We start from the raw sequence: 17,370 nt of genomic DNA on the forward strand, positions 1-17,370 counted from the left end.
ATGTCGCAGTTCACGAAACATCTGCATTAGTTCATTCAGAAACAAATGTAATCAACCAAAACGTAAACCGCCTGCTATGTGAGTGTACAAGATTTGTTTACAAAAAGTGCTGAAAAGTGCTTGTTTACAATATAAAGTAGTTCCTTTATGAGTGCAATATGAAAAATACAGAACGATTCTGACAATGCAAAGTTAGCGTAGAAAAAAATGAGCATCTAATAAAATTGTTTACACCTATTCGCTAGATTAATCATCTGTTGAGGAGAAATAACTTCCATTGGATATTAAACACTCTTGGAAAGTGTATGCGCAATCAAGATATTCTTATTTGTTCGATTACCATGGCGTGTAACTTGACATGGCATTTTGCTTCAATTGCGTCGCCGCAATAACTTTCATATGTTGATTTGCTTTAAAACACCAAACCAAGCCAAGCCCAAACTTTTGCAGTATCCTAGGGTTGTGTATGATAAAACTTTAGCTGCAATTATCTTTAACAGCTAACTGTTGTAAGGTTATGTTATATTCACTATGTTGCAGAAACCCAGGAAAGTTTTGATTTCTAATGACACCGGGATTTGTGTGTCGTCTATGAACATGATAGCTGCAAGACCTGCCCACCAGCCTGACAGGCAAAAAAGAACTGACAATATTTTGTTGTTTTTTTTTTGCATGTTTGGCCGGGTAGGAAACCCATTTCTTAGGTACATTGCAACAGATTTCCTAAGCCTTAACAATGTATTGGTATTCCTTAGGTGATCCAGAATTTGAGTGTATGTTATTGGGTTCAACCTGTTTCTACCATCTAGTCCAGAACCCATAAAACACTTCATTGTTATTTTGCTGGATGATTTTGTAGATTCTATATCTCTTTGTTTTACGGCACACCATACAGTATCTAGATACGTTATTCTTTGTGGCACCGTGGTAGTTTCGTGCCTAAGTCTCAATTCCTGATGTAAAATTATGTGTTTCTTTTTTTTTTTTGGTATTTGATTCAATGACTTTTGTTTATGTTCATTTTCACACACTCATTATATGTATTGCTTTGTATTATTTGCATTAATGTTTACGGTTAGATACGTTCTGAATAGAAAATTAATAAGCATTAATTGGACCACCAAAACATAGGTATTATCAACAACATCAGTATCTACAGGAGCATAAGAATTATCAATAAGCATCCATATGCTATTGTCTGCTACGATGTCGGGAATGATAATGTATTTTGCTTCTATATTTTCGAGTAACTGCTCGATTCATCGTAGTCATACAGTGCATTAAAATCTCAATTCTTTCGAACTTTTTAATAGAAAATATGGTGGTCTGTATATCACTGACCAGTGTTTTGTTGTCATTTGTGTCTCCAGTCGTGTGCTGTCTATGGATGAGAGTTTTATGCTAAATATGGCCTTACCAGCAGCTACTTTAATGAGTTAGAGGTTTTTTGGGGTTCTTGACTTTTGCAATGCACCTACACAAATAAACGATAGAATGTGACGTTTTGTTAGATGTGTGATTCTTTTATGTGTTGTTTGCTTGCTGTAAATGATCATTGACACTATATTCAGTAAGGTTTAAGACTGAACAAATATATTTCAAGATTTGTTTATATTATGTTGCTATCAAGTGTACTTTGTGTCATATCATTGCAGTGGGTCAGATGTTCTTTTATCTTATCCTTTTATTTGTCTCTGTTTCACCGTATGGTTAATCAGGATTAGGACAAAAATAACGTGTTCAGTTGTAATTATTTTGGCACATGGAGCTTTGTTTATAATGAGGCTTCGTGTGGATTAACTTTCTTCAGCTGCGTGAAGCATGTTCTGAATGGTTGTTATTGTAATGGCAAGTTTTGTCACATACCCACACTGGCCGAGCAGGATACTCGAACCCACACGGACACATGTGAGATGGCAGTGATCGGTAAAGGCAAACGGTCATCCAGGTCACTCTTCCTCTGAAGGTTTCAATGAGAGATGAAAATGCTATGTGTCTTGGAAGGACATAAAGACGATGTTGTTCGTATGCCCTTCCTGTCTTTAGGCATTTAACGGTTTTCAAACAGCCTTCCAGAATATACATTGGAGCCCAATAGTTCAGTTTGATTCAGAAATTTGTATGAGTTTCTTCAAGTATTTGGGAGCTGGAATTTGTTTCATTATGTTTTCATAAGAATCCCTTTGACGCTGGATGATATAGTGTATGCCTAAGGTATATATTTGGATATTGTTCTCGCCGTAATAACGAGGTTCTCCAGGCTACAGAAAGCTTAACTGGTTTTCATTTTATATTTGCAGTTTGGATTGGTGAATTGCAGATTGCATTTCTTCATCACTTACATCCTTGCCTTAGGCTTTAGTTTGATAATACCGTGAACAGCTGTTGGTGTGGCAATGTAGAACACGTTTTCATGGTGTAGAATTTGCAGATTTAGCCTGATGCTGATACACAGCTTGATCATTTAAAAGTTCATCTGCTCTGGTAGATCTGTTGCGATGCCTGTCACATGTATCCTACGTCGATTTCTAAATTACAATCCGGACAATTGTTAGTATCTTCTCTGCTAATTGCTGATACTTGTTTTACAATGTTATTTCAGGCAACGAATATTTGCCTTTACAGTTAAGATTGACGTAAAATATACATATTACAGTATAACTATTATTACCAAAAATAAGATAGTAGTGCAGACAATTACTGATCTGTTAGACAGATATGAAAGTACAATGCACAACCTCACTCAACTTTGTTTACTTTCCTCCCCGCATCGCACAATGTCTGGAATAAAAGTTAGGAGATTTATTACCTTTTGTAACTTTTTGTATGTGTTTCGTCTTTTATCTTTGACAGTATGTTTACTTTGATTTATCATTTATTAGCTCATTTATTTGTTTCTTTCTTTCACAAATGGCAAGCGGGACACATGATTAGTGTACTTTTCATACAAAGATGATGCAAGCAATATAGAGAATTTTCAAGGCACAGTTAGAACCGAACACCAACTTAAAAAACCAAACTTCATTCTAACATCTACACGTTATTGTCTTCTTTCAGAGCCAGCAGTATTGTACTTAAAATGATGCTTCATTTGAATATATAATTTGATGAAACAGAAATGCACATTGGAGAATAGCGGTAGATGTAAAGTTGTGACGTAATCTGCACATAACAATTGCCTTGTAAAGCTTTTCTCTTTTCGATACAGTAGGACTTATTGTTGAAGTAATGCGATCAAATACTGCCTGTGTGTTTACCTTTGGTAAGCAATTCGTTGATTGTTCTCGCTACTATATCCTTTGAATACCCCGCATCCAACACGCACCTTGCAGTATCAGTTTCAAGAACATTTTCAGAGATTGCTGCAAAATACATATATAGGGTTTAATCTGTACAATGATAAGACCATATATACAGATATAAATACATATATATATGTTCGACTCATTCAGACTAATGATTTTAACAGTTAAATGATAGGAAATGTAAAAGGCTCTTAAATCACATTTGTTTATTCTATCATAGAAAATAATTAATGTTTAGTCATATGTCTCTTTCTCTAGCAATTAATAGTGTATAGAGCAAATATGTGTAGCATTTATCCCAGATTAAAAATTTTATGTTTGCAATACCAACAAGCACAACAAAAGTCATCATGCGTTATTTGAAGAGATCGTTTTGACCTTTATGTTCAAGATTACGAATATATACCTCTCAAAAAATGGACGTCCTCTACAGTATTCTCCACAAGGCAATAAACTGCAGATATCTCAATATCGTACCTGTCAGTTCCACTCTTCTCTCATATAGCTCAATGACCAAAACACATCTTAATAAATGTTGGCTACACACCTTTAATTATACATTTATAGCATTATACATCACCCCATAAAATTACCTTTCAAATTCATTTATATTGAGAGTTATGAAAATGCATCTTTTAAAAATAATGTCCATTTCCATCCAAACGAATGTTAATAAGTAAAGACAATTACAATGTAAACAAATCTTACAATAAGTTGATATGTTTTGCAGTTGAAATTCCACATCACGTGAACAAATGTTGATCACAGCAACCTAAACAATTCTAATAAAATTCTGAATATCAACTCTTTTATAATTAGTATAAACATATTACCTTGATCAAGATGAAGATTCAGCTCATTTCTCAAACTAGGTGCATCTGCCATCGGATTATTCGGTTGAAACGTTGAATGAACTACTGCATCTTCCTCCTTTAAATCAACCATGATTTCATGATTTGTAATATATATATATATATATATATATATATATATATATATATATATATATATATATATATATATATATATATAATTGAATTTATTGAAATGACAGTAAAATAGCATATTGACGTCCGTGAAACACAGGAAAGGTAAAGTTTATAGAAAAATTAGTTTTAGGCTACTTGTACGCGATATACAATAGACAGACAATAAAACCAGCCATGTGATTTTAGTTGCAGGCAAGTGTTTAAAAGTAACAAAAAATAACATAACTCAAACAGAATTACATTTAACTGACAATATATCTATCTGTAGTATCTATATATAAATTCTAGCTGTATTTACTTTAACTTCAATTTATCAAAACCAAAATTGTTACATAGGAACAAATTCTCTATTGAGTTGACATTTTCAGTGTAGAGATGCAAAATGGATAATTTGAGTCAAAATACCCTTTATGAATATGTATATAAAGAGAACTTGTAGAAATAATAACTGTTGTATACCTCATCTGAATCTTCCGTCATTCTCCTCACAAGATCAATGAATTCTTGCCCTTTTACACGTTTCACAAATGGGCATTGTGGAAACCAGCGCGCATGTTCAACCCAAGGTTCGTCTTCAGGATCCCAGTTTTTAAGTCCTCCATCACATGCAAAACATCGGACTGTATCTTGTAAACCTGATTTTAAGAATACAATATATGTAGACAGTGACATTTTGACATGCACACATAAATTACTTTTTCAATTTGTTTAAGCTTACCTTCGGAACTTTTGGTCGAATAAAATCACGTTTGGAGCAAACTCTTTCACAAACGTACAAAATGTTCTCATGGTTGATTTATAACTTTTTTGCGGAAGCCACTCTAACAAAGTGAAAAACAACCACACTACCTAAAACTACGAAGCAGAAATGCATAAACGTCTCATATATCAATATATTTTAATACAATATAAATAATAATGTCAGAAATAAATCTTAGCATAATAAATGTGTTACTTTAAAAGAGAACTAACTGAGAAGAGAGACTGATATGATCATAAGTTTTGTGCTAATTATCTGTACTCTATAAGATTCTGCAAATACAAAGTTCCGTTTAAGAACCAGCACAAGGATCTTGGCATGCATGTTGAACTCGTGTATTCTGATACTGGAAGCTTTGACATACACCCGAATAATCGTCAAACAATCCAACACTGCATCTCGTCTAATTCAACTAACCTGGGCCAAGTCATCATAGATTCTAGAACATATTAGAAAAATTCTTTAACCTCTTTACAAACATACAAAATAAAAAAAATTGGCTTGTGTCATTCTGGCGGGTTGAACATCACCAAGATTTGTTCCATACAGCCGGTTTATTTAGTATAAAGTTAACGAGACCTGAACGGAAATGTAATAAGAAGATGGTGTAGTGAAAACAATATATACATAAAACTCTGTACATGTAGTACTCATATTTTTGCTACATGCGCCTTCCTTATATCTTAGTCCCAAATCGCTCATTCAAACCCTGTATCTTCTCCTTTCCCTACGTGATGTAAGCGGCTTTTCAAGCCTGCAACATTTGCTAAGCCCCAGCTATAAAGTCATGTATAATCTATAATCTACCTGTCTTGAGATTTTACCTCGGCCTTGTGTTTGATGTCTAATGATTTCCGTGAGCTTAGTGTTGAACACTTAAGCATGATTAACAGTATCAGCATCAGAACGGACACTTAAATCGGCAGAGGCGACAGATCGCACCACTTCACACCTATGCGTTAAGGTCCGTCTAAGATCAAAGGGAAAGTCCACGGGTTGAACGGAGAGTATTCTTATCCGTCTCCACGTTGACAAATAGCAAGAGGGACATTGTCCGCTACGTTTGATTGGATCGATTGACAGTGATATTCAATCGAAATTGAGATAGAGGGTGTGATTAAAATTCAGACCCCAACGATACTTTCCGAACTCGCAAGTGAACATTTACTATTTGCCAGGAAGAATTGCAGATTAATCGGATTTACACCGAGAAGAAGCCACTCGTAAATTGGCGGCAAAACGTAGAGAGGTAGATTCTAAAGAACGATACAGCTTCGAAAAGGAAGCTTTTTAGGGGACAGAGAACTTGCGGTTTCATTGAGTCCTGAGTCATCAAGAGGTGGAGATGGAATTGAGACTAACCGAGACAGTCGAAGTCGACATAAGTCTAGTCGTGGGAGCAGTGAAGGAGGAGGAGAACGAGTCTAGAGGAAGTGGAGGAAGATGAGAAGGAGTATAAAAAGTGTCGAGGAGGAGGAGGAAAGGGATTCTGGAGAAAGTTCGAGGAGGAAGAGGAGAAGGAATTGGGAGAAAAAGGAGAGAGAAAGGATACAAAAGATGAGTAGAAATACAAGGACAGGTGGAAATCTGTCTCACACTGCTAATCCAGTGTTGCAATAGGCTTATTAAAGGGTCGAGCCGTAGGAGCGTAATTGGAAATTTGAGTCGTTTGATTACTGAATTGTTATTCAATTGTCATTCATTGAATTTCAACCGTTTTGTATATTTAACCATCTAACCGTCGGCATTGCTGACGGGGGGGGGGGGGGGGGGGGGGCCGCTCGAAGCTTTACATCTATCTGTCACTAAATTTAACTTCCAACAAATGGAGCCTGGGTGGGACTTCTATAATAATTTAAATATAATATTGGGAGCATCCCACCCCAACAATAACAATCCCCACAAGGCCATTCATTTCCTTATGCATGCAAAACTCTATCCTCATAAAGAATTATTTCATGTCCTTCCGGCAAAGGCAAAACTCAATTTTGCTTCTTTCTATAGTGCCGCACTCTGCTCAGACAATTATGTATTATCTCAGTTTTAAGCAGCATTTTGCAAAAATACGAGATTAGTCAATACGCACTCGGAAGATTCTAAATTTTTTACCCATTATTTTCAATGGAAATTCACTTGCACTGTATGGTTTAATCAATCGAATTTCACGCGTTTAACAATCGCCAGTCATAGCTAAGACTAGTAAATATAGTATCTTCAATCTGGAAGTACACTAAAGTGGCATTTTAAACAAAAATAAATTTGGTCCCTTAGAATCTGATGCGAAGTTGTTATTAATAAAAGCATTTAAATTTCTGCAGTAAATACAATCTTAGCAGACAATACTTTTCGAAGAGAAAAAAAGGAGGTATGCAATGTTCATGTTTATGCTAACATATGCTCTGTTAATGATCGCCTTGATTTGCTCTTATACGGTCTAGCCACGTAGAAGAAATTAATCAAAAAAGCTTATGACAACAAATTTCAAATCAATATCATAAATCGCTTAAAACAATCTGTTTTGTCGCTGAAATAAAGTATTAAAATTATTTCCATATATCGCTCTAGATAAATATGCATATTAAGTAACCATCGTTTGATACAACATGGTTACATTTTTATCTTTGTGCATTCGCGATTAAAAGAACGCTAATAAATTCTGGTGTGAAAATGAGAATTATATTCGGAATGTAAACTTGGAATTTACAAATTTAGTTTAATTTATACAAATCGTCATTCATGGTAAATAAAAAGAAGACTTTGACATTAAAGAGTTTGGATAAAGATGTCAGATATGTTATTATGATCGGAAATTGGACACGATTCTTTGCTATAGTTATTGATTGGGACGGAACTTTTAGGGGTTAAATTTAATAGTCAATATTCTGCACTCGAGCTAATTTCAGCATTTTAAAACAAGATTATTACAACTGATTATGGCATCAGCGCTGACAGTGTTTGCAGATTATTATTTAATAATTTGAAGAGAATGATTAAGCTGGAGGTATTTCTACCAAAGAATGTTTAGGATAGTAGCACATGTAAGTTTGATAGTCTGGTGAAGTTTTCACTTTCTAAATTAAGTGCGAATAATAAAGCAATTTATATGACTTATTTATAAAAGGGAGGATAATAGAACGGCTTGCTCTAACACGAGGGAATATATATAGACTAATATGTTCTTGGCCTTTTTTAGCAATTTCAAGTTAACAAATACAGGACAAGACGCACTACCAGTAAAATCGCAACAAGCGTATGTCACTTGTTCAGATCTTTGTAGATAAAATAATCAATTGTACAGCAACCATTGATAATAAAACCATTCATTATTAACGAGGTGAAAGTAAAGGCTGTACTTTAGAATGAGGAAACTCAGAACGACATGTTTTATCGCGAGGGTACAGACGAATATGAATACACATCAACTCCTGGCAAGATGTACTACCTGTATAATAGAAACCAGCATCTGCCACCTCTTCGGGTCTTTGCCTGATGTCACTCGGCCAGCTGGCAAACGAAGACAATCGGATACTGTAGGATTCATACTGCGGACTTCGGATATGGTCCGATTTAGTCCACAAACCAGGATTTCTCGATGTCACTGTAAATGATCCTTGAACTGCACATGAAAAATAAACGAAGTCAATGGCAAGGTCTAAGAAAAAGTTAAACGATTGGTCCATTTAGCTGCAAAGGTAACAATTTTATGAGGATTTTCATACGATCATTATGCACACCATATTTGCATTCCATACTTAAGGACAGTAACGTGAATGTAGTCGATGACATGGTCTAATAACGTTTGTATATCTGGAAACAACTTCATTAGATTATCTCCTTAAATTAACAATACAACATTATCATGCTGATCAATGATTACTAACCATATTATAAAGTCAAAGAAAACAAAAGCGAAAACTAACCGTGGCGCATAAAAATATTACCGAAACCAGTTATAAGCTTTTAACTTAGAAACTGAGTTAAAGTCGTTCAATTTCAAGCGCTTCAACCAGTCATGTAGCGGAGATAAATAATAACTGTAACACAAAGAAAATATATACAATGGAAATAAAATACAAAACTAGAAACGATTTGAGAATTGTACATACAAATTAAAATCTGTTCCCAAAGTAGAAATTATCGTCAGTGATCCATTTAAATGTAAATCTAAACAGACCTATTTAGAACCGAATCTCCACAAAAGGTATGTAGACGAACACATGATAGATCTAAAAAACAAGAAATCTAGAATTGCACAGATTGTATATGAAATCGAGAATTTATGAGCTAAGAAGGAAATACGTATACGATTACAGAAGGAAAATACATATGCAAACATTACAGAAAGGCTTCAAAAAGGAAAAAAAAATATGAAAACATTCAAGTAACTGAAACATTACGGCATTTCTAATAGTTGATGACCTACATGAGGTATGAAAATCTTAAGTGCCAGAAAAGGTCTAACTCTCTCTCTCTCTCACACACACACACACACACACACACACACACACACACATATATATATATATATATATATATATATATATATATATATATATATATATATATATATATATATATATATATATATATATATATATTCCAGAAATCACTCCCATATGGCAGTGTTCTCACCACATAAGCTTTGTATACTTGACCTTATTGTGTTTCATCAGCTTGCTCTTGGAGGGACAACCTAAACAAAGAAACAAGTCGCATGGCTCTGGTTCTCTTTGCTGTGAGCTTGATAATAAAGCAGGGTCGTACATTTTCACCTATATAGTAGGAATCCGTCAGTCTCACGAAACATTAGATCTGAGCCGATGGATATTGATATCTGTGTGGCAGTATCTACTGCGTCTGTAAAGTCCGATGCGAAAGTAGCAGCCTCTGCCACACTTAGTGTATATGTATTCTTTAGTTCGTTTGTTTCATTGGTTCTGGGCCTTTCTGTGAATCTTTATTTCTGATTTACGCCTAAGATTCCAATCGTACTTGGTCACTCCTGTACATCATATTTCCCGCATGCCTACCGGAGACAACCTTTTCCAAAGTGTCTGTTAGAGTGCCAATTGCCTTTACGTAACTCTTGCGTGCATCTTTATAGCGTATATGAGGTCTTCCTATCGGTCTTTTCCCTGCTTCTAGTTCCCCATATATAATGTTTTTGGAACGCGGCAGTCATTCTGGAAATGTGCCCCAAATAACGCATGCATCTATTTTGCCTATGAAGGGTAATGCTTGTGATCCTGCTCTGTCAAGCACTGTGCAGTTTGGAAATATGTCTCTCTAGGGATTGTTAACAATGCGCCTGAGACAGCGCATGCGGAATGCATTATGTTTTCTTTCTTGTTATGTATAAAAATCCAGGATTCGCTCCCATTTAAGACTGTACTCACCACAAAAGCTTTGTATAGTTGGACTTTAGTATGTTCCATCAGCTTGCTATTGGCCCATTATCATTCTGCTTATCTGGAAGTGTGGTAGCAGCCTTCCTAAAGTGCCTATTAAGTTCACTCTCGAAGGAAATATTGTCTGTGATTAGAGACCACAATTACACACATTCATCAATTACCTGCGGCTCAAAGTCCTGAATGTTGAATGATGGAGGATCATCGACACCTTGTCCCATCACCCGCAGCTTGTTTAGGCTAAAGGTGTATATACATACGAGTCTTGTGTTATGTTTTATGTGTGCGAAATCATTTTATTAAAGTAGAAGAAAATGTTTACGTACCATGTCTTTCATGAGAAACACTATTTTCGTTACGAATCCGCTCCTGAAAAAAGAAAGACCAGATTTGTCATTATTTGTTAAGAAAGTATTACCATCTCAAGCCTAGGACACAAATATAGATTATTTCCCAATGGACGAATCATATCATTCTTTATATTATTTTACCGACAGTTGACTAACGAAACGCGACGTTATGTCAGTACCTTCGGCTAATTAAATAATCCCCATCATTTTTACGGAAACGCCTGGTAATTATAATTACTAATAGATAGACAACATTTATAAGAATACCTGGTACTCAGCAATTCTTCTAGGTTCGAGCTCTCTCCTCAGATATCCGCAGGAACTTGACTTCCGTACATGTTCAAGGATAGGGTCATCATTTGGTGAAAGATTAGTAAGTTCTATGCCGCAAAAGAAGCACCTAACTGTGGTACCTTTTCCTTAAAATTCAATGAAAAAAACTGTGTACATTGGATACAACAATTATGGACAAAGAGCATTTCGTCAAATCTAATCTACATTTGTGGCTATGTCTTGCGAAAAGTCACTTAAATTTTTTGTTTTGTCTATTTTCCTAATGGCATAGATCTTAAATGGCAGATAAAAATCATTTGTATACATATGTTTTATAAGTTGGACAAAATTAATAACAAGAATCATTCAAAGATATTTTGGTCTTGAAGTGATGAAAGCCACAGTCTTTGTCGCAGATGTATGCAATTTGTGGTCCGATTAATGTATGAAAAACGTGCTAAAATTGGTCACGCGATTTTAAAATATAATTTGCGGGTAGTTCAAACCACTCTATGCATGGCTGAACACAATGTATAAATTGTAGACTCACTTTGTCGTATTTTAACGAATAATATACAACAAAGCTTAAATCAATCATAAAATATTCTTTCTAAAATATAGCAATTGAAGATAAAGTACCTCCAAACAAATTTCTGGGAGACATGGTACACGATGAGTAATCTTTAAAAGATAGAGTTCTCAAAATTCCAACATCAAGTCTGCTTTTTAATATCCTTCCAACCTATCTTAGGCTGATGTTTTGGTGATCGACCTGATGATATTCGCATATTCTTCCTTGACCGTATGTGGCTTTGTTATGATATGATGGGTGGGACTAATCATTATTTTATGACGTTGTTTGGTGAAAAGGACTTCATTAATAGTTTGAAGACGAAGATTGGTACTATTAATACTTGTTCTATATAATGCTGTATTTCATATCGTTTTTGACCTTCACATTGTTTAAAACAAGTGTGGGAAAACCCAAAACACCGTCTAGACTGTCACGTTAACTGTATGATATTAACATTGTAATTATAAAGCATTTTAACCGCCGGAAATATCAGACAGACAATATAAAGTCAACGTAACAAACTGCTCTAGAATTCTTAGAAAAAAGTTTTGGTGAACGGCTGACGTTCAAACTATGTGGTGTTAAATGTTGGAGAAAGGTTAGCTAAACAAAATGTATTATCTTCAAGAATCAAAAAGCCCAAATAAGGTTTATTGGTGAAGAGACTTTCAAAATGGCCGCTATAGAGACCATGTCATATGAATTATGGGCGACTTTAGTTCAAAGAGAATGTAATTCGGATTTTGTTTCGCAAATCTACGCTATCATCCTCCCATTTCACAAATGCTTGCAAATGTATCAAGATAGCTTGAACCAAAACTATATCTAGTATTTGAGAGTAACCAACTCATGTTAAAATATTAGTCGTTTCACAAAGATTATATTTCAGCATCACTCAGTCCTTCACTAAATTCGTAGTGGTCAGGACTACATGGTGCTTCCCAAAGCTGTATATATGGTTAAAGTGTAGATATCTTAATATTTACCACGTTGCGAACCAGGAGCTGAGTATCTGGTGTGTGTGTGTGTGTGTGTGTTCCACTACCCAAATCCCGTAATAGCGACTTTAAAATCTCTATCTGGGAACGAGTTGCACGACATTACTCGCGTTTTCACGAATACACAAACAGGATGTCATCTGCTTTGAATAGCGCATACATACTTATTCTCGTCTTTATCCATTTACCTGTATTATAAAATCCAGCACGAGCCAGCGAATCCGTATCGAATAGCGCAAACTGTTGCCACGTAACATAGGATGCTCTGCGTTTGATGTATTCCTCAAATAAAGCATGCTGTGGCCGTTGGGCTCTTTCTGTGTTAGATCCCTCACATAGGTCTGAGACGTTCGAATTTCCCTCAGTTACTCTACTTTCTACCTGTACCTTCACTTGAGAGAAATTTTGGTTGGTAATAGACTCGGCTTGTGTAAATGACCCACTATCGGATGTCACATTAATTTGTACAGAATATTGAGAGGTTGGTGAAATGATTTGCGTTTTCTGTACCGATGAAGTTTCCAAATGGGCGTACTGATCAGAATTCAAGCGTAGGTTTGGGACTGATTGACTAACAGCTGGGCTTCTGAAGCCATTTCCACCGGAATTAGCATCAGCTAAACTCATACCATTTGGTTGAACTAGATGGTCAATATAGTACTGAATTTCTCCGGATGTCAACGGAGTTTGTGTTGTCTGCGACATTTATTCGCTCTGTGTGAGTTATTGATCAACATGCATATCCGCTGCTGATAGCCACTATATGTGCATAGTTTCATAACAATTCAATGGATGCTGTAGGAGCCGTTGCATTCAAAACCTTTATCACATATTGCATTAACTGAAATAAAGGTCACGGAAGACAAAATAAATTAATAACAATAATTAACCCAAGGCCAACATAACATTTGTTATGATTTTGTATTTTAGAAGAAAAACAACAATAACCAAGAATAATTACTAACCCTTACTACATAAATATTGGTATGTAACAAAGCTTACCAGTAACTTCCCCTGGTTCTGCCCGGAGTTTTCCCCGGTTCATCATAGATCACTTAATGACTTTAAACCACCATAAGACACAAACATATTAAGTCATATCGGTTAAAAGTTGCAAAGTGGACACGGATGAGAGACCACACGTCTCTTTTTTTTTAACTCGTATGCTAAAACAATAAATGAATTATATTTATTTCATCAAATGTATAACAATAATGACCTCGTCTAAAAGCAAATATGGTATAGCTAGATAAATGAATCAGGTATACTGGTAAACAAGAAAGTATAAACAAGAACTAGATCAATATACTTGACATACAGACTTTTTAATATGTACACTTCAGGTAAAGAGTAATACATAGTCGACGCTAACAGAACTTCCTCAACCAAATTGTATAAAATCAAACTGAGATAATCATGCAGTGTAAAGATATGGTGCTATTACGTACTGATCGTAAAAAACGAACTTCAATTTATTTATCAGATCTAATTATCCTAAAATAATTCATTAATAAGCCCATTAAATAACTAGTATATTTAGTGGTGTGGTACAGTGTCCAATGTTAATTGAAGAATTAACTGACATAAAAAGCGCAAAATACATACAGAATATGTTCATTTTATTTATGTGATATAAGAAAATATTTTACGAGTGAAGAGAAAGCATTGTATTATCATGAGTGGTGTGACAGTGCAAAATGATTCCAATTCAAAGAATGAAATATTTCCTTATGTCTGCTCAAAGAAAAGTATATTTACTTTTTAGTATATTTTTAAAGAAAAACCATGGATTTAAATGAATGTTCGTCCGTATTCGGTGCCAAAGTGATTGACTGAACTCATGCAGCCATGAAAATAAATTTCGATATTTTACAACGATGGTTTTTACATATTCAGCTCCGACAAGTTGTAATGGCAAATTAATGAATATTTCGATACAGAAAAGAAGAGATTTTAATTTCCGTCAACACTCTTCCTACATGCAATGAGGATTGTTGGGAGGGGTCACTGTATAAATAATATAGAGCGGTTGTATGTGACAGACTTCAAAGCGACAAGTCTTTAAACTCAATGTTTTAATGACTGAGAGTTTACCTATAGGATTTGGGTTGTTTTTGTTGTTATTGTTTTTTCTGCATTCATAAGGGAACTATGAATCCTTTGTAAGCATTCAGTCTTGTTGGTAGACAGATGCTTAACCCAAATTTCGATTCCCATTTAACTTCGGTTTCAATCAGTACTCATCCGTAGCCGATTTCTTTTCTCGTTTTCAAGCATGATTATGATTGTGATGAGAGTTGAAATCCTTACTTGAAACAATTGTATTGCAATATTTAATCAAGAGTTTTTTTCTCTAAAAATGTTGACCATTTTCATCGTCTAATGTAACAGACTGCATGATTGACACGAATATCGAAAAGAAACAGGTCAAGCAATTAGTGTCACTGATAATTTATATGATTCATGTACAAAAATTAAAACGGTAATACTTGAAACCTACATTTTGTTTGGGGTTTGTCTTTAGGCATATTTGTCCATGGCACATCGGTGTATACAAATCTTCACATTTTAAAATATATTCAGCCTTATGGAGAACAAAGAAGGAAGACAGGTGCAGAGAAGGGGCGGGTGAAGAAAATGAAATAAACATTAGTCTGGAAATAAAAGTTTTAGTAAGATAAAGAAGGGCACAAAAATTTCCAAAATTGGAAAGTAAAGTAAGTCCATAACTGATATCGACACTGTGGTGTTAAAATTTTCTCGCTCTGATACATTTTAGTATTATGAAATATATAATAAAACAGTCTTTATTAGTATAACTGAATTAATAAATTAAATTAAATTAATAATGTAAATCGCTTCATTAACGTACGCAGACAAATAAAATGTCGAATACAGACTGGACATTTTGCTTTTCTGCCATTAATATTAATAAAGTAGTCTCCAACGTTAATTTAATTTATACATCTAGTTCTTTTGTATGAAAATTCGATTTCTGTTGTTTGTTGAGCCATTATAAATACCTCTGGCAGAATTTTAAATCTCTTAAATCTGGAATCTGACGACAGCTGAAAAAACATCAGAACATCTGACCTGACATTACAAAAATAAATAAATCAGTCGGCGAAAGAGGTCTGTAGGGCGTATCACCAGGTATGGACCCCGAAGCAAAGCTCGCGGAAGCTCCTTAATTATAAGCTTCCCCAGGACATGATTGTAACCATCTAACCGTAATGAAGATTTGCTCTAGGAAACGTTCTGATTCACTCGCACTCTAGAAGGTGTTTCATTTTTTTCTAGGGGGCAGCCCTATCTCATCGATCCGCCCATGTATCCTTCATTTAAAATTACATTTTAAAAAAATATTCTTTCGTGACCAGCTGGACTAATATATTAAAGATTCCTAGTAGTAGTAGAAGAAGAAGAAGAAGAAGATGATGATGATGATGATAATGATGATGATGGTGATAAAGACGACGATGACGATGACAATGCTGATGAAAACGATGATGGTAATGATAATTGTTTATTCCAATTATTAGTAGTAGTATTAGTATTATTCGCACTCCTCGTGAAACCTAAACAAAAAATTGAATCAAGTCTGACATTATAAGTTCGTTTGGTTTGATCTAAAATGAGAACGTGGTTTATATCAAAAAGATAAAATTGGACGTCACTTGACATTAAAATACTAAATAAATCACTTGGTGAAAGCCAGCGATTGTAGTTCAGTGAAAGTAATTCACTGATATAAGACCTATTAAAGTAACGAACACAACATTTCACGTACAGACTGAACCCAAGATGATTTCTTTATATATATATATATATATATATATATATATATATATATATATATATATATATATATATATATATATATATTTCGTACCATGTTTATACTTGTTCCTTACATGGACCTTGACTGATCTCTTCTTCCGTCTCTAAATATTCAAATATTTTGTAATTTCTTTAGTCTTAAAATAAATTGTATCACACGTTTTTGCTAGCAATTTATGATAAAAGCGCACGAGAAAGATGTGTATGTATATTTACATATTGTTTTGAATGTATGGATGAAAAAATATATGTAGGGCTTTATATATGTACAGAGGCGTAGCTATGATATTTTGCGCCCGGGGACGAACTATAAAATTGGCGCCCCAGCCCCCTCCCCGTTTAATCACATTTTTGAATATTACCCTTGTTTACTTATTATAATGTAACGTTGTAAGCCTCATTTTGGCGCCCCTGTACCTTGGCGCCCGGGGACATATGTACCCCCTGCCCACCCACCCCCAGCTACGCCTCTGTATATGTATATGTGTATGTATTTATATGTCTCTCTCAATCTGTGTGTGTGTTTGTGCGTGTGTGTGTGTGAGAGAGAGAGAGAGAGAGAGAGATAGAGTTCATGTAAAGAAAACGAGACTTGGTGAAATCTCTTCTGATGAAACATGTATACGAGTGCTAAATCAAAGACATTGGGTACATAGGATAGATACATTTTGCTAAAACCACATAAAACATTTTACTGTTTATAAGGGAGGTAAAACGGACTAGCCGTAAACTGTGTGGTCTAAAGGGAATGAACTCATCCCAACCAATGTCATATGAGTAGACCCAGAAATGAAGCTTTTCTTAATTTTATTTAACGGTCATTAATACTAATTAATATAGGTTTCATTTTGTATTTAATAACTGAGATGAACA

At 34.8% G+C, this 17,370-nt stretch overlaps 1 protein-coding gene across 10 annotated transcripts in view; it reads right to left on the reverse strand.

Annotated features, from left to right (window-relative positions):
• Window positions 1-17,370, reverse strand: part of LOC149786508 (putative inhibitor of apoptosis) — an 80,599-nt gene that overhangs the window by 12,450 nt on the left and 50,779 nt on the right. For 7 of the 10 annotated variants that reach the window (XM_089976995.1, XM_089976993.1, XM_089976996.1 and 4 more), the window contains 8 exons: window positions 12,846-13,498; window positions 11,080-11,231; window positions 10,789-10,831; window positions 8,497-8,670; window positions 4,754-4,929; window positions 4,139-4,235; window positions 3,258-3,362; window positions 2,749-2,781 (listed from right to left, as the gene is read on the reverse strand). In XM_089976995.1, coding sequence (XP_089833121.1) covers window positions 2,749-2,781; window positions 3,258-3,362; window positions 4,139-4,235; window positions 4,754-4,929; window positions 8,497-8,670; window positions 10,789-10,831; window positions 11,080-11,231; window positions 12,846-13,362 — 1,297 coding nt within the window. In that variant the 5' untranslated portion in view covers window positions 13,363-13,498. Of the gene's footprint in view, window positions 1-2,748; window positions 2,782-3,252; window positions 3,363-3,711; window positions 3,853-4,138; window positions 4,236-4,753; window positions 4,930-8,496; window positions 8,671-10,788; window positions 10,832-11,079; window positions 11,232-12,845; window positions 13,499-16,549; window positions 16,712-17,370 lie in introns of those variants that run through there. The other 3 variants (XM_089977000.1, XR_016424938.1, XM_089977001.1) reach the window with 3 other exon arrangements.

Source organism: Sinohyriopsis cumingii, chromosome 12, assembly GCF_028554795.1.
Source record: "Sinohyriopsis cumingii isolate HCF-2022 chromosome 12, ASM2855479v2, whole genome shotgun sequence".
NCBI classification, from domain to species: Eukaryota; Metazoa; Mollusca; class Bivalvia; order Unionida; family Unionidae; genus Sinohyriopsis; species Sinohyriopsis cumingii.